This window comes from Trematomus bernacchii, unplaced genomic scaffold (genome assembly GCF_902827165.1).
Source record: "Trematomus bernacchii unplaced genomic scaffold, fTreBer1.1, whole genome shotgun sequence".
NCBI classification, from domain to species: domain Eukaryota; kingdom Metazoa; phylum Chordata; class Actinopteri; order Perciformes; family Nototheniidae; genus Trematomus; species Trematomus bernacchii.
In genome coordinates, this window is record NW_022988050.1 from 897,968 (window position 1) to 915,478 (window position 17,511).

General features: G+C 40.9%; 1 protein-coding gene and 8 non-coding genes across 13 annotated transcripts in view; 5 read left to right on the forward strand and 4 right to left on the reverse strand.

Annotated features, from left to right (window-relative positions):
• Positions 1 to 277: 277 nt before the first annotated feature.
• Positions 278 to 17,511, reverse strand: part of rhbdf1b (rhomboid 5 homolog 1b (Drosophila)) — a 48,345-nt gene continuing 31,111 nt past the window's right edge. For 3 of the 5 annotated variants that reach the window (XM_034119464.1, XM_034119465.1, XM_034119467.1), the window contains 16 exons: positions 15,840 to 16,071; positions 14,432 to 14,638; positions 12,901 to 13,023; positions 11,463 to 11,605; positions 11,063 to 11,317; positions 10,224 to 10,335; positions 10,016 to 10,090; positions 9,444 to 9,605; positions 8,496 to 8,596; positions 8,242 to 8,305; positions 7,984 to 8,078; positions 7,796 to 7,871; positions 4,067 to 4,167; positions 3,231 to 3,384; positions 2,499 to 2,722; positions 278 to 1,383 (listed from right to left, as the gene is read on the reverse strand). In XM_034119464.1, the coding sequence (XP_033975355.1) occupies positions 1,188 to 1,383; positions 2,499 to 2,722; positions 3,231 to 3,384; positions 4,067 to 4,167; positions 7,796 to 7,871; positions 7,984 to 8,078; positions 8,242 to 8,305; positions 8,496 to 8,596; positions 9,444 to 9,605; positions 10,016 to 10,090; positions 10,224 to 10,335; positions 11,063 to 11,317; positions 11,463 to 11,605; positions 12,901 to 13,023; positions 14,432 to 14,638; positions 15,840 to 16,071 (2,320 nt within the window). In that variant the 3' untranslated portion in view covers positions 278 to 1,187. The remainder of the gene's footprint in view (positions 1,384 to 2,498; positions 2,723 to 3,230; positions 3,385 to 4,066; positions 4,168 to 7,795; positions 7,872 to 7,983; positions 8,079 to 8,241; positions 8,306 to 8,495; positions 8,597 to 9,443; positions 9,606 to 10,015; positions 10,091 to 10,223; positions 10,336 to 11,062; positions 11,318 to 11,462; positions 11,606 to 12,900; positions 13,024 to 14,431; positions 14,639 to 15,839; positions 16,072 to 17,511) is intronic. The other 2 variants (XM_034119466.1, XM_034119468.1) reach the window with 1 other exon arrangement.
• trnar-ccu lies at positions 1,813 to 1,885 on the forward strand. The gene has a single exon. It is a non-coding gene; the product is annotated as a tRNA-Arg (tRNA).
• Positions 4,300 to 4,393, forward strand: trnai-uau. Its single transcript has 2 exons — positions 4,300 to 4,337; positions 4,358 to 4,393. It is a non-coding gene; the product is annotated as a tRNA-Ile (tRNA).
• On the forward strand, positions 4,849 to 4,942 carry trnai-uau. Its single transcript has 2 exons — positions 4,849 to 4,886; positions 4,907 to 4,942. It is a non-coding gene; the product is annotated as a tRNA-Ile (tRNA).
• On the forward strand, positions 5,222 to 5,315 carry trnai-uau. Its single transcript has 2 exons — positions 5,222 to 5,259; positions 5,280 to 5,315. It is a non-coding gene; the product is annotated as a tRNA-Ile (tRNA).
• trnat-ugu lies at positions 5,606 to 5,678 on the reverse strand. The gene has a single exon. It is a non-coding gene; the product is annotated as a tRNA-Thr (tRNA).
• Positions 6,668 to 6,739, reverse strand: trnat-cgu. The gene has a single exon. It is a non-coding gene; the product is annotated as a tRNA-Thr (tRNA).
• On the reverse strand, positions 6,985 to 7,057 carry trnat-cgu. Its single transcript has one exon. It is a non-coding gene; the product is annotated as a tRNA-Thr (tRNA).
• trnai-uau lies at positions 7,588 to 7,681 on the forward strand. Its single transcript has 2 exons — positions 7,588 to 7,625; positions 7,646 to 7,681. It is a non-coding gene; the product is annotated as a tRNA-Ile (tRNA).

Sequence of the window (17,511 nt, forward strand, 5' to 3'; positions counted from 1 at the left end):
CACACAGACTCACAGCCTCGCCGCGTCCCGCCATCTCAGGGAGGAGAAATCGGCGGAGCTGCAGCTCAGAAAAGATTGAGTGTGTGTGTGAGGAAGTCCGTGGATTGGTCCAAATGGACTTAACGGCTCCGCGGACGTAACGGCTCCACGGATTGGTCCATTTGGGTATGGGCACGTCACTGTACCCAGGAAGAAAACATATGCTGCAGAGAAGATCAGCTTACTGAACATATCCTTTGTAGGCAGGTAACATATACATTTAAAAAAAAGAGATGAACTCTGTGCTTTGTTGTGTTTATTGTCAGGTAGCTAAAACACCACCATATTGAATAAAAACACACATTCACCTCAGTAAGAGCCATTCACAACGAGCAGATTAACATACAGGGTGATTTTTACAGATTAAACACTTGGCGAATATTAAAATAAAAATGCATTTGTGATTGAAGTGCTTTAAAGGCTGTGGCGGAAACTTTCCAGGGTGGTACAAAAATAACAAAACAGTTGAAATTCAGCCATCAAATACTTTGTGAAAATTCTTTTTTAAATGACTTTGTCAGATTATGTGACGCAGTTTCTGGAAAGAAAAAGAAAAAGAACCCAAAACATCAGAAACTGTTGCCACAAAGTGATTCATGGCACAAAGATGTGTATGAGTGTGGGTTTTTGTGTCAATAAGGCACATTTTGTAGACTCATTTCTTGGCATGTTTAACTCTGAGGAGATCCAGTAAATGGACAAATTGTTTGGACATCAGTAAACAAAAGTCCCCTGCTTATTCACTTCAGTGTCTCTGGTTGCACGGCTCCTTTTGGCCACTAAGCGGTGCTGTTCAGTCAATTTTTAACACAAAATAAGGTACATATTTTGGCAGGAAACAACTCCTCCAGTGTGACTGTCATTGATTAGCCCAGCTAGAGATCAATCACACAGAAATCCATTGAAATGTTGTCTCCCATGCATGTGAATAGCTTTAATTAAATACCTGAAGGCTTTCATGCGCAGCCTTTACTCATAATGGGGCTGTTGTACCTTTCCAAACAAACACATCCACATGAAATCCTGGTTATTATTCCAGGAAATTAAACAAGCAGCTCCACATCGAACGTCATCAACATCCAGTCCAGCGTCCGTACAGATGACATTTATTTCTGTAGCGTCTGTGCTTTTATTTCCCGGGCTGATGTTCATAGCAGGTGTGCGTTCAGGTCGTACTTCTCGCAGAACTTGTCGGTGATGGGGATGCAGGTGAGGTACTCGCACCAGTCACACTTCACCGGGTAAACGTAGAAGAGGACGGCCAACGCGGCGAGCAGACCGAGGAAGACCAGCAGGAAGACGCAGATCTGCACCCGCTTCCTGTACATGTCCGACTGCCCAAAGCTGAAAAGGAGGGGGGGGGGGGGGAAATGTGTTATTCATTGCACTTCATTATATTCAATTCTATTTAGCTTTCATCAAAAGCGACTTACAATAAGTTAGATAAAATATCAAGATACAAGCTCAGAACAGCCAGAAACAGGCATTAGCTTCAAATAGGCCTAACCATTCGAAGTGCTGTAATTATTTTTAAACATTTTGTAAGGTTTAATTGAATGGCCAAGATGTAGGTGAAAGATTGCTCGACTTGAAGTTGTCCTAGAAATCAATGGGGAGCTAGTTCCACCATTTGGGAGCCAAGAACGAGAGGAACAGCAGCTTTAGGGGCCGTTGTTGTCTCATTTAAACCCATATATTGTGTTCCCAGTATTGTTGATTTACAGCTCAATAGGATTTACGTTAGCGGAGGCAGAAAAGACAGTGGCGTGCAAAGCCCCAGTGGCCTAATGGATAAGGCACTGGCCTCCTAAGCCAGGGATTGTGGGTTCGAGTCCCATCTGGGGTGATATGCATCTTTCTTTGGATGAAAGAAAACTGTAAAATAATCAATAGAATATACATAATAGAATAAACAGAGCCATGGTGTTGTCTAGGGGTCCAAACCTCACCCTCTCATACCAAAACATGGGACCATCAAGACGCATACAATCTAAATCAGTGCATTATTTTATTTTAAAATTGAGTTTTCAGAACTCTCCATAAAAAAGGGATGTAATGTTGACTTTCTACAGAACAAGCCAAAGAGACTGACAAGAATATCAACACTATTTACAAACTACAGCTGAGCTTAAATGAAGGACTAGAGGCAGCCGGAATAAGCGAGAGAAATAAAAATAAGATCCAGAGATGCTGGTATTTATTTTCTTTGGACTTTCAGTGCCATGTTTCAGCCTAAATGAACATCTTGAGTCTCAAGCTCTTTCAGAAAAACCAAAAAAATGCTATACAAATTTGCAATAGACATAATGGTGCAAATAAGTAAGATTTAATATAAAAATGTGTAAAATTAGATACTGTTTAGTACACACACACACACACACACACACACACACACACACACACACACACACACACACACACACACACACACACACACACACACGCCTTCCTTCTCTTACCTGATATAGGGCAGGAAGGCGAAGGAGAGGAAAAATCCCGACACGAATCCGCAGATGTGGGCGAAGTTGTCGATCCAGGGAAGCAAACCGAAGGAGAAGAAGAAGACGGAGATGGCGAGCAGCTTGGTGAACGCTCGCCACGGCCGCTCCAGGATCTGCCAGCTCTGAAACAGCTCCACAAACAGACAGGCCAGGATGCCGAACTGACTGCCTGCAGGACCCACCTGAAACACAGTGTTGGGAAAATACTGAATGTCCTCTTCCAATATCAGAGTCCACATGATAACAAAGGTATCCCAACTGTAGCTGTGTACATGACAGGATGTATGATTACCTAGAAGAGCATCAGGACTGTTTGAGGCATATGATAGCTATGTGATTAACATGATGATTCAGCCTCTATGGAGATAGACATATGACAAGCATGATCATTTCTGACGTGGAGCTAATCTGAAGTAAACATTGAATACTGCTTTCTATTCCTCCATCTTGTGACTGTGTAACTCCCTCTCTTGTATATCAGCATGTGAAGGACACTGTTCAGGAACTAGTTGATGCTCTGTATGTGATGACTACTTCCATTCTTGAGAGGATCATAAATACATGGATCCTGATTATTGAAGCTCAAGCCGGTGACGAGTGATATTTTTCTAACACACAGGAATAACAGGGTGTTAGATAAAGTCTTTTTTCAGTCTCTAATGCAGCGTCACAGGAGGTGTCATTCTGTACCTCCGCTCTGTAGGGCAGGAAGATGGCAGAGGCCAGGTTTCCGGTGATGCCGCTCAGCATGTAGATGATGGAGATCCTCAGCCAGCCCGCCAGCTTCTCGATGTCCCGCAGCACCGTCATCTGGAAAAACACCGACACCAGGCAGTGCAGGATCCTACACACACAGACAGATAACAACACGTTACAATTTACTGTTATAAGTATTTAAGTTGTAACCGGGATCACTTTAAGCAGATGATAAAATGTGTTTCTTTCTCCTTAATTCTAATACAGATTACTATCCAATTGACATTTGTATATTTATTGCATAAAGTAATTGAATTGACAGCTTTGTTATTTCCTGAATTTGTACATATACTTGATGTTTTGAATGCAGTACAGCTTATTCAAATGCTTTTTAAATACAGTACAAATGAAAATGACTGTACTCTAGAGTATTTAACTCAAATCCACTATAATCACAGTACTGGTTACAAATTATAGCAAACTTGTTTTTGCTGTATCCTCAAACTGTATCCTGCAAATGTACTACTAAACCATGTTGTATTTTTAACATGAGTTTAAAAAGAAACATATTTATATATTAAAGTAACATGGGACAAAAAAGTAGAATACCTGTAGTTTTGAACAATTCACCAATATGCTGGGTCATGTATAAAAAGACCAAAAATGAACAAAAATATACTCTAAACAGCATTTGTACAGCTGGATCTTCTGGCTCCTTATAAGAGTTTGATCACTGCAACTATGATCACTATAAGTGGTTTTCTATTGGCGCTACTATAGATACTGAGGCCTAGTATGAGATGGGATAAAGAAAAGAAGAGTAGAGTCACCCAGCATGAAGAAAGAGAGACAGCCAGAGTCTGGAGAACTGGTCTGGGACCTCTGGGTTGAGGAAAGGCAGCAAACCACACACATCATCCATACAGGCCACCTGCAAGAGAGAATAAGAAACAGTCAGGACAGAAAGTGCTATCAGTCTGTCTGCAGATCCACTGCCACCCTGTGGAGGACAGTGAGAGTGTTAGTGTTAGTGTTAGTCCTTTAAATTCAGTTGTGTCAGCAGGCTCCAGTGGCGCAATCGGTCAGCGCGCGGTACTTATAAGACAGTATCCTGCAGAGTGATGCCGAGGTTGTGAGTTCGAGCCTCACCTGGAGCAAAGAAGTTTAGCTTTCTGGTCATCTGCACGCAACATGAACATGTATTGTCCAGTAGCCTAAACTCCACCACAACCACTAGAAACACAACATCACCTCAGTAACAGATACTCCGATTGAGCAGATTGACATATAGGTGTGTTCTTTATGGATATTATACCGGGAATATATAAAATAAAAGTGTTTCCTGTCCACAATTCAAAATAGTTGCAACATGTACCTGCTACATGTATGTAGACTTCCATGTAAAAGTATTTTGGTTTTCACCTGGACATTTGGTGCAACAGATTAATTTACAAGATAAAATAAGTTTAAGGTTTTGAGTGCAATCCACCCAATGCACCACAGCCAATCTATTTCCTAATGTCATGTCATGTTAATTATTCAGTAAGACAGAAGGACTGGATGTCTGTTTCCTTGAGTGGATTTCAACGACGATATTATGGTATATTGACATGCTCCAGTGGCGCAATCGGTCAGCGCGCGGTACTTATAAGACAGTAACCTGCAGAGTGATGCCGAGGTTGTGAGTTCGAGCCTCACCTGGAGCAGATAATGTCTAACTTTCACCACATGAATATTAAAAAAAGCTGCTGTGAATATTGTTAAGTAGCTAAAACTCCATAAAAACCAAAATGTTCCTGCTACATGTACGTCGACTTCTTTGTCTCAGCAACAGATTCATTTATAAGATACAAGTTTTAGGTTTTGAGTGCAATCCTGGACAATGCATCACAGTCACTATTGCATATTGCTTAAGTCATGGTAATTAATCAAAACAATCTGAATTCTTGTTTCCATTTTACGGAGCTATTGAGAGTCCTTGACAGGCTCCAGTGGCGCAATCGGTCAGCGCGCGGTACTTATAAGACAGTAACCTGCAGAGTGATGCCGAGGTTGTGAGTTCGAGCCTCACCTGGAGCAGAGATAATCTGGTGACAAAGTAAATATATTCTCTAAAAGTAAATCAAAACACTGATGGAAAGATTCCTCCAACCAAAAAATACGCTGTGACCTTCAAGCAGCATCTTCTTTGATTAAAGAAAATGTGATTATCTGGTCATCAACAGAGCAGCGATCAATCAATCCCAATCATAAGTGGTGAAGTAATACATTCTCATCAACTTAATGAGGCCTTTTGTATGATTAGACTACAACATAAGTAGTTTTACTCTCAAACTAAACCAAACCAAGAGATATCTTCTGTAACAAAGAGACGCTGCTGGGATTTGGACCCAGGATCTCCTGTTTACAAGACAGGCGCTATGACCGCTAAGCTACAGCACCACATCTTCCTGATTGTTCTCACATTATTTAGTAGTTTATTAATATTATTTGTATGATTTTTTTTGCTTCATGGTTTAAAGGTAGGGTAGGTAAGAATGGAGAAACCAGCTTGAGTGCGCTAGAATTTGAAAGTACGCAGCCGAAAAAAATCTGCCCCTTCCTTCAGACTTCCTTACAGAGCCCCTCCTCCAACACACACGAACGCGCACATGACCAATGAGGGCACAAGATAAGTTTGTGCACAGATGGAAGGCTGACAGGCAGGTAGGCCATCCAGTTATTTTAGCCGGGCCGGCTCAGATGATTGGTCGTGCTTTTTACAGCGCCACGGCTTCCACAGATGACATTTTTTTAATGTATTTATTGTCAAAGCATTTAATATATTCATTGCTATCGGGATGTTAAGAGCATTCCATGGAATATAACAAAAAGTGTTTCTGAAGTGAATTACCTACCCCACCTTTAACTTAGCCTATTCTCTTGCTCCTCTCTCACTACACACACGTGTTCAAGGCTGTACAATCTTGATTTAAATAGTCCCAAAGCCACAACTACCTAACATGTTACTCCTTCATCAAGGTAATCGGAAAGTTTATTTTTGGTCAGATTTCGGAGGGTTTGGGGTTTTAGGGGGAGATAATCAACCAATGCCGACTTTAAGAGGTGGATAACACACTGAATTTGAGAGGTATTTTGTGTAACACTAAGGCACTACTGGGATTTGGACCCAGGATCTCCTGTTTACAATCTACTATCTACTTCTTCTTCTTCTTCTTCTTCTCTTAAATCAAAGGTGCGTTCATATCTACAATGTTAAAAAAAGTCCATAGTGAATCTGTCTGCTTCTTGATTCCAACAGTCAACTTATAACCACAAAGTTTCTCCAGAAAGAACTCAGTAGGTTTCATGTTTAAACGGAACCAACGTATGTGTGAGTGAAAGGAGTAAAGATGACAGACTTATAGTGAGAGATACTGATAGTAACAAAGAGGCACTGCTGGGATTTGAACCCAGGATCTCCTGTTTACGAGACAGGCGCTTTACCACTAAGCCACAGCGCCTTATGATCTCTCCCTATTCTCCCTATCTTCTTCGCTCAATTGTTCCCTTTCATTTCTACACGTTTATCCAGGCTGTAAACAGTGTTATTTGAAAGTCACACACCAAAAACTGTACTAACATGTTAAGCTGTCATCGATTAAATCATGGTTAGGTATTAAGGATTATATTGTCAATGATTTACATCCAAACTCCTAATTTCCGAGGTGGATAACACTTCAATCAAGAGATATCTTCTGTAACAAACAGGCACTGCTGGGATTTGGACCCAGGATCTCCTGTTTACGAGACAGGCGCTTTGACCGCTAAGCTACAGCGCCTCCTACAGCTCACTCAATGTTACAAAAAACAACTATAGATATGTTGAGTCACTTCTGGATGTAAAATACACGGCTCTACACTAAACCACTAATGTTGTTTAAACCGGTCAGCTGGTATCTGCTGTATTGGTTTCTTGGTGTCCTACTTATTCTTTTTGCTCAATTCCTTATAAAAAATGTTGATGATGTTTTTTGACAAATAACAAGTGACTTTAGAACTGATATTAACAAATTATGTTGTCGATTTTTATGATGATAAGGGCTGTTTCTCAATGTCGAGTATACCTGCTGCAGAGCCACTATTTCAAGTATACTACGTCATGCATTTAAACAGTCCTTCGGCGCCACTCGATGACGTAGTATACTTGAAATAGTGGCTCTGCAGCAGGTATACTCGACATTGAGAAACGGCCAAGGTCTCCAATTGGAGATCTAAAACCAAGACGAACAAACATCAATAAAATCTGAATCAACGAGCTGAAACTTGTAAACTTCCATCCTTATGTTGACCTCCATATCAGTGAAGAAAGGCTCCAGTGGCGCAATCGGTCAGCGCGCGGTACTTATAAGACAGTAACCTGCAAAGTGATGCCGAGGTTGTGAGTTCAAGCCTCACCTGGAGCAGAGAAGTTTTAATTAAATTGCCTGTATGCATTTCAGATACACATTCAGATGTTGCATGGAGTCGGTGAATGAATATCAGACATATTTGAGGAAAACAAAAGGTGTTTGTCGTACCTGTGAGCAGAGAGTAGCCTCCACGTGGAAGTCACCGTGCATGAAGTCACAGTACTCTCTGGAAGTGATTTCACATCTGCAGCATATAACACAACATTAGCTCAGAAAGAAATCACTTGCAGAAAATAGACGGTAGATACAAATATACATGCTGTACTCCTGATGCGTTCAGGGACGTTAACTCTTACCGTCCATTGGTCCCGATGCAGCAGGGCCGGCCTGTGATGGTGCAGTCGATGTGGGGGAGGTTGGTGTGATTCCCAGAGTTGTACCGTGTACAAACCTACAGATCATAGGCACATGGGACATTTTTTAAACATAACACCTTGATACTATATACTTTTGAGATGTTGTACTGGATACATAGGTACATTAAAGTATTCTGAGACATTAAAGACTAATAAACGTAGATGCCAAATGTAATTGTTAGATGTAAATGTACTCACTGGCCACTTGGTGATGTCATCAGGCCACTCATGAGGGGAAACTGAGGCCGGCTCCAGACAAATCCTACAAAAGAAAGTTAAAAATACATAAATAACATTAAACATTCCTATCTTCTGTTTCAGGGACTGAGCCACAACCTTACAGGCCATAAGTGCAATCAAATGATGTGTCTGTAACGTATTTACATGACTATGACCAGTGGCCATTAAATGTATAGTGACTGTTATGAAAAAGAGTGTTTTGTTGAAGCTACCTGGGGTCCTGATGGCAGACGGCCCCGTGTTGCCGTAGTGTGTTATTCAGATAAGGAGCACTGGGGTGCTGAGGCCACTTCACCCACACTGCCAGGGTGCTCTGCAGGAAGAGAGGGAGGGAGAGAAATCATTGTTAACATTATTCTGTATTTTGATTGTGTAGTGCTGACCAGAGGTGGGAAGTAGTGGAGTACAAATACTTCGTTACTGCACTTAAGTACATTTCTCTGGTATCAGTACTCCACTACTTATTTTTCTGACGACTTTTTACTTTGACTTCTTACATTTTGAACATAAATACCTGTACTTTCTACTTCTTACATGTTGAACACAAATACCTGTACTTTCTACTTCTTACATTTTGAACACAAATCCCTGTACTTTCTACTTCTTACATTTTGAACACAAATACCTGTACTTTCTACTTCTTACATGTTGAACACAAATACCTGTACTTTCTACTTCTTACATTTCCCAAACAGGCTGGTTCCTTTAGTTTGAATGTGTGTTTGGTGGCGTGATCATTATTATTTAGAGTCATTGCGTGCCTATTGATTTGAACACGATCCGTGTATCCATCATTTCCTGGTCTTCTCTAAAGAAGAGGGACCAATGAAAACGTTGTCATGTTGCCGTTGTTCAGCATGGAAACATTCATTAGCTAACAATGACATTATTGTTCTGTTAATATAAAGGGAGGTCAGGTACTCTTTAAAACAGCTGCTAGTTATGGGTACTTTTTACTGAAGTACATTTCAAAGCCCTCTTTACTTTTACTTGAGTAAAGAAGTTTAGTCAGTACTTCTACTTCTACCAGAGTATTTTTAAACACGAGTATCTGTACTTCTACTTGAGTAAAGGATATGTTTACTTTGCCATCTCTGGTGGTGACTACTCTATCTAGCGTCAGACGGCTGTGATCTTTAGTGAGTGAAATGGTGACAGACCGAGCAGTCCTCCTGTGAGGTCTGCAGGCAGCCGGAGCGATCGTTCCTCACGCAGCAGCCCGACTCCCCCTCTCTGGATCTCTTCTCCTGGATCAGTTTGTGGATCTCTTCGTCTTGACGCATGCACGGAGAAAACTTTGCTCCCAGGTGAATTAGCGCCTCCTGCAGGACAGTACGGTCTGGTGAGGGTTCTGGATCTAGACCAGTGGTTACCAACGTTTTAAGCCTGAACTACCCCTACAGTCTTAGATGAGATCAAGTAACCCTTTATAAACCACCTGTTATGCTCATATGTGTTCATGTGAGGCATTTAAAATAGTTATTCGACACTATTATCAACATTTCTCTATTTTAGCCGGCATTGTCTATTTAAATTATGTATTCATTACTTTAAACTAACAGTTAAGACTTCTCTGCTTCTTGCTTACAAGAAACAGCTGACTGCATAAGCATTTTCTTTTTTTTATAAGTTGAGCCATAAATTAGTGTAATACACTTGAGCTTTTCCCATGTTGACTATCATGCTTTAAAGCACAATCATAGATAGAAGATGCTTAAATGAAGATACTTACTGAGCTCGGACCCACCCAGAAGTTTTGTTGTTGCACAAACTTAACGTTCTCATACACTCCCTTGTTCCTCAAAACCTCCAAAGAGACAAAGAAAAAAAAGCTTTATTACCAACATGCTTTGTCAAACATTTTCAGTCGAATTTCAACACAATTTGTTGACAGACAATATGCCAATGCAGCTATAATAAACGCTGTTAAATAAACGTACAGAGTCGACAGTTTCATGCTGTGAGAATCCCACAGGGGCGATGCCGTAGATGGTGACGGCCAGGATGGTGATGAGCAGATGGACAAAAGTGATCCAGTAGGTAAAAAAAGGCCTAAGAGAGGCAAGGCAAGACACGTTTATTTATATAGCACCTTTCAACACAAGGCAATTCAAAGTGCTTTACAAAAATGAAAGACATTAAGAAACATATTATAACATGGCATTTAAAAACACTCATTTAAAAGCAATGATAATAAAACATGAATAACAAAGGTACATGAATTAAAGATGTGAGATACACACATCTGAAATGTTTAGCTCTGACTCTCAATCATTGCTAACTTTTTAGCAGAAATAGTTTTCTATCACCTCACTTTCTTTCTACTTTCCTTTTTAACTTATCCTTTAGGTATTTCAAGTGTTTCATGCTAAACGAACCCCCCTTTGGAAAATGTTAATCTGCAACTCAATATTCCGAAAATTGAACGGATCCTGGACAGATTTGAGTCGCATATCAAATTAATTTGCTCCCAGACATTCATGTGGCTTGCTAGTTTTGGACCTCATCTGTAACCCCAATAATAAGAGAGGACAGAAGGACAATTCCTGCTTAATTACATTACATTGCATTTAGCTGACGCTTTTATCCAAAGCGACTTACAATAAGTGCATACGACCAAGAAGATACAAACTTGAAGAAAACAGAATCATATAAGTACATCAGGTTTCATAGAGCCAAAACATTTCAAGTGCTACTCAACTAGCTTTTAGATAAGCTAATTATCTATTAGATTCCCAACACCTTTATTCAAATTAACATGGGAGAAGAATTTCCTTACCTGTTATCGTCCATGTCTTCGATCTGTCTCTTGACGTAGCTGTCGATGCGCTTGCGGTACGTTCGGTTGGTGAGGCGGCCCACCATGCCGAGCCCGTACGGCCTCTTCTCTTTGGCAAACAGCTTCTTCACAGGAACTACGATCCGCTGTCCTCGCTGCTGATGGCTGCTGACGCTCACCACTTCCTGTCTCAGAGGCACCTTCGGGTGAATCAGAGGGCCGTCCTTCGCCTTCCTCCATCCTCGCTCCAAAGGCCTGGATACAGGAGGAGGAGAGTGGAAGAAAACATTGATCACTTATCGTAATATATTGATATCTTGATGTCATAAGAGCTTAGTGATAGAAAGTTTGAGTTTGTCTCCTCACAACTCCCCTTCGCAAAAAATAAAAATAAACCCACAGCATGAGGTGACTCCTCTCCAGCTCGTTCTTATCCAGCGCACTTCCTGTAAGATCGCTCTCGTCCAGCGGGTCGATGGCGGCCTCCGATGGCGTCTCAAAAACATCGTCTGCGTAACTCGACAGTTCATCATGCAGGCCTTCCTAGAAAGATACAAATGAAGTGAGGAGGAGTTCAAAGCTACTGCCAATATATATTCAGTTTAAAAGAGGGTAAAAGGGTCGTGAAACAGTAGAGAAAGACCTCATAGACAAGTTAAACAAGGCCAAAACAAACAATAATAACATATTATAGGCAGGGGTGCACACAACTTTCTTTTTGAGTACCTGGAGTCAGTGTTTGGTACTCCAACTTCTGGCTCCCCTCAAAGTTCCCATGAAGCACTCTGTATCGCGATTGTCAACGGGGGGGAGGGGGTGGTAGTGGAGTACAGAGCTTCGTGACCACAGAGCGTGTGAACGTTCTGATCAGCTGATTTAGCGCAGGGCTGCTGTACAGACCGACGTTAACAGCAGCCCTGTCTGTGCACACGGAGACCGACTCTGTCGTCCGGTGATCTAACCGCCTTCTGGAAAAGCTTCACAAGTACGTCGGTACGCAAATGCGCTTTGTGACACAAGTGACGGTACGCATTTCAGATTGTTGCCGCGCATGCGTACCAGTTATGTGCACCCCTGATTATAGGCATTGGAAGGATGATTAATAACATTTTCTAGGTGGTTCTTATTTGTAACTGAATATGCATAAGTCAAATCCTCACCATTTTACATACAAAAAATATTATTTAGTGCATGCTCTAGCATCAAAATAATAGACTTCCTACAAAAATAATTCACTTGTGTTTGCAGGCTCTAGAAAATAGAGATCGGCTACTTGTTGGGGATAATATTGTACAAATAGTTAAAGTGGACCTATCATGCTATATTTGAATAATATAGTATAGGACCATACCTATATAAGGCATATTTATACTTTTTTTTTTTCAAAATACCAGATCATGCATTTTAGCCATGCCTCATTTTGCTCAATTTGAAAATGTTTAGCTCTGTTTTTGCAAGGGTTGATTCTGTGAGAACAGCACCATCTACAGGCCTGGCATATGTACTACAGCGTCTCCAGCGCTTTCGAGCGGCAATGGCCGTGTCTGTCTCCTCCTGATTGTTGGAGTTGGCCCAATAGCCGTAGCGCCACCGTCCTGACGTCAGGACAGTGTTCAAATCTGGATCAGTTTTATCAGATCCGTTGCAGCCCCTTTTTTAGAGATTTGGGTATGGAGGAAAATAGAGAGGGTTGTGTTTTCTGACACTTGGTGAGTTCCCTGGAACACCGGGGACACATATTCATGTATAAAAGACGTACAAAAGTGCATTTTGCATGATAGGTCCCCTTTAATTTAAATATTATCCTGGTTTTGTGTGTTAGTGTGTCCACGGCTCACTCTGGTGAAGAAGGACGTGTCCAGGTCATCAGGGAAGTCTATGGTGTCGTCTTCAAAGAAACTAGGGGGCATGAAACTCCGTCTGCGACATCGCCCGGCCGCGCCGTCGCCTATCGTCCGGCCCTACGGACAAAATGACACACACACACACACACACACACACACACACACACACACACACACACACACACACACACACACACACACACACACACACACACACACACACACACACACACACACACACACACACACACACACACACACACACACACACACACTGAATATTCTCGGGCACATTGAGCCGTAAACACGTCTTTATGATTATCAACGACAGACTGAAGACAGTGACAGTTTATCTGGGGGAATCCCCTCCTTAATGCCAGCGTCTGGCGGCTGTGTGTTTGTGGATTAGTTCTGCACTGCTGCAATATTCTGATCCCGCAGATAGCAGAGCATTAGGTGTGTATTATCGCGGACCATCTGCCAGTAACTCCCGCCCAACACACACTAGCACACACTCTTACTTAACATTTGTTTACATGTGCGAGTCTGTAGTACTGTAAATATTACAGCTGCGTTTAATCCACGATAAGACAAGCTGATTTAAAATGTTATGCAACGTGCCCACATACACACACACATGAATATAGAGATGCAGCTGATCCATGCGCATGTGTAAGAGACAGGGATATGTCAGAAAATAAAATATGTCATTTTTCTAGAAATATCTAGAGGGAGAGATTAAATAATGATGGCGTATAAAGAGCATTTGTAGGTCGTCGGATGTAGGGAAATATCAAAAGAGTAAATCTCACAATCTACAGGATTTAAGCTGTGATTTTCCAAGAAAATAACGTTGATATTTCCTAAGATTAAAGAGACTTTACAATGATATTCACAGGAAGTATTGAACTTTTATTGTTGGAAAAATCATGACCGGCTACATTTGAGTTACGGATATCTGTGATAACACACAGACACAAATCCAAGCATCTTATTGTATTAATTATAAGGTGTTTGATGTTTTTTCATTAAACGTTTTTTAGTGTTCAGAGCCTCACAAAATGTCTGACATTTAAATTTAAAATGTGAATGGCATGATATCCAAAACATGTTTTTTGAGGAATAGCTGGAATATGAAATGATAAAAAAATGTAATTACAAAGATACTTCAAAAAAACCACCTCACCGGGTCAAAAAAGACCCACTTATGCATCTAAGGGTTAAAGATTTTTTTACCCAATGTTATAAAAATGAGATCCCTGAGCTCAATCTCCTCTGTCTGTTTAAGACTGAATATGGTGATCTGCTTATTTTTTTCAGTGCCTTTAAACAGATTACAAAAACCTTTATAATGCAAAGTTAAAGCTGCTTTCATTGTGCACTCACATAAAAAATAAGCACACTTAATTTCAGAAAGCATGGGCTGGCAGTAAGCTTTGAGCTGGAAAAAGGACGAAGAGTTTGAAGCACAGACTTTGCGAAGTTTGAGGTGACATTTCCTGCATAACCATAAAAAAAAAAACACCTTCATTAGCGCGGCTGCAGCCTTCAGACTCATGACGGCAACAGACTCTCGTTTTCGTCTTCTTGGCAGCCGGTTCAGAGCGGAGCGCGAGCTGGAAAAGGAGCAGAGGGAGGCGGTGCCGGGCGTGATGGGAGTCTGAGGGACACTGAAGCCGTCTACCTCCTCCACCATGCGGAAGGCACGACCCCGAGCCAGGGGGTCTACAATCTGCACACACACACACACACACACACACACACACACACACACACACACACACACACACACACACACACACACACACACACACACACACACACACACACACACACACACACCACACAAGCAAGTGTTGGTTTAACAAAGTTGTTTTCCAATACTCTGTACTCAAGCAACATATAACAGTTAACACACAACAGCAGAAAAGTGAAAAGCAGGGATAACTCACATTGACAATAGGGTTAGATTGATGTTAGAGGTTTTTTTTAAGAGACAACAGTGTTTAACGAGCAGGTTTTAGTAGTAGATACTAGATAGATGATATTAGTAGGCAATTTCCAGTTTCAAGTAGCAACAGTAACTCTAAATGTACACCCTCACCCAGCTTCATGTTAAAAGTGTGTATGCTAGATGAGGACACTTCCTTGAAACTTAATTATTTTTTTAAATGCTCACATCAGAGTTTTTAAAAAAAAATGTTTCATGTAGTTATGATAAACTTATAAAAAGCAAGCCCAAGATAACTATTACTACTGCATTACTTTTACTAGTACTTACCTATGCTAACATGATAACAAGAATTTATAGCGAACATTTCTTTTAAAATGTCAACTTTTAAAGTGTTAAATATGTCCAGAGAGTAAACAAATGTCTCACAGTAAAAATGTGAGCTGCCGATTATTTCAAAAATGTTTTGTTATTACTTTTTGAGACGGTAAACACAAAGCACTGCTAAGCTATCAAAGCGACCTAGCTTGCTGGCTACCCTAGCATTACACCTTTCTTTCCGTATATTTGTTTCAATGTAGGATAGTTGTAACTAAAAACCAATTGCTGTTTACATATGATATATTTGTTATATATCTACCAGAACTGAAGTGATCAGAACTGATTTTAATGTAACCTTTTGAAACAGATGGTTAAACAGACTAACAGTGCAAAAGTAGTTGTTAGGCCCGTAGCATTGGTGGTATTGTTAGTTTAAGTAGATAAAGTTGTTATTGCCAGGTATCATGCGTGAATTAGACATTTTTGGCATTTAATATTCAAAAAGAAATGCTTAATGTGTGAAAAAGACATCAATTGAACCCTAGTCAAGATGACAAAGCAAAGAGTTAAAGCAAGCGCCAAAGATCTCAATGAATAGAAAAAGTGATGGAGGAAAAGGTGATAATTGTTCCTCCATGTTTCTAACGTGGCGCTGGCCTACCCTCTGCATGCCATAGTGGTGGTGGTAGGTGTGGTGGTGGGGGGGGAGGTAGAGGGGAGGAGGGGTCTCAGTGCTGGCCAGGGACAGGTTGTCCTGGCTGTGGAGCTCCATCTCCCTCATCACCTGAGGCTTCAGACCCCCGTACAGATGGCTGCAGTGCTGCAGGCTCTTCCTCCGCCATCGCTGGGTGCTGTCGCTGTCTTTGCTCACCCCAAACCAGTCAGCCGTGCCCCTGGAGAGAGGAGGGGGGACTCTGGTTAGTAAACAAGGGAACACTGAATATCCTCATAGGTTTGTTTTTTTATTTGGGAGTGGTATATCTCAATCTTCAATCTTTATTTATTTCTATAGCACATTCAAAACAACCTCAGTTGACCAAAGTGCTGTACAGGGAATAAATAAAATATAAAATAACACAATGGAAGTAAAATAATAAAACAATAATTAAAAATATGATAAAAACACATAGAAATGTAAAAATGTTATGTTCAACTAGTATTAAAAGCCAGTGCAAAGAGGTGAGTTTTTAGCTGAGAGTTAAAAGTTCAATAGCCCGGATATGAACTGGGAGGCTGTTCCACATGTGAGAAATATAATTAATTCTGACTTTGCCTGGCAGCTGTTTTGTGCATTTCAGGTAGCTGTTATGCTGTTATCCAGGGCACGATTACATACAAAAATCAACAACACGAATGATAGAGAACTTGCAAATGTTTCCACTGTAACAAGACATTCTTGTGACATTTCAAAGTCACAGTATGTGGATATCAAATCAAATCAAAATCAAATTTATATAGCACATTTTTAAACGATTTTTGGTCGAGCCAAAGTGCTGTACATATAATAAAAATACCCTACAGTAAAGACACTTTACAGAAAATACAACAGCACAGTTTGTTCAGAATATCAGTATGAGAAATACGACACCCTCTGTCCTTAGACCCTCACATCGTACAAGGAAAAACTTCCAGAGAAAACCCCACATTTCAAAGGGAAAAATGGGAGAAACCTCGGGGAGAGCAACAGAGGAGGGATCCCTCTCCCAGGACGGACAGACGTGCAATAGATGCCGTGTGTAAATCGAAGAGATAATACATTTTACAGCGTAGGAAGACTGAATGTTTGGAAATGCATGTGTCTATAATAAGAAGATGAATCCACGAGGATGTCAACAATCCTGTGGGAGCCATCAGGGAAGTAGTATGATGAGAGTCAGGCAGGACCGCAGAGATATCAAGGCCTATAAGGCGCGTTCACACCGGAGTACTATGTGTATAAACGATATCATCACTGCTGTATTTATGCCTAATCTACACGACATATTGAGTGTGAATGAATAACAAAGTCATGACCATGAATGGGCTTGACCAAACTTTCATGTCACATTTTGTATAAGAATCACATTGCTGAAGTCGCTGTACATTTGAATTGTATACATAATCTGTTGAAGCCTTGAACAAATCTTGACACCCACATACACACACACACACACACACACACACACACACACACACACACACACACACACACACACACACACACACACACACACACACACACACACACACACACACACTGAATATTCTCGGGCACATTGAGCCGTAAATCCCTCATGATTAGCAGAACAAAAGGATGTTTACTTGATTGATGCAGCTGCTTGTTGGGGATGAAT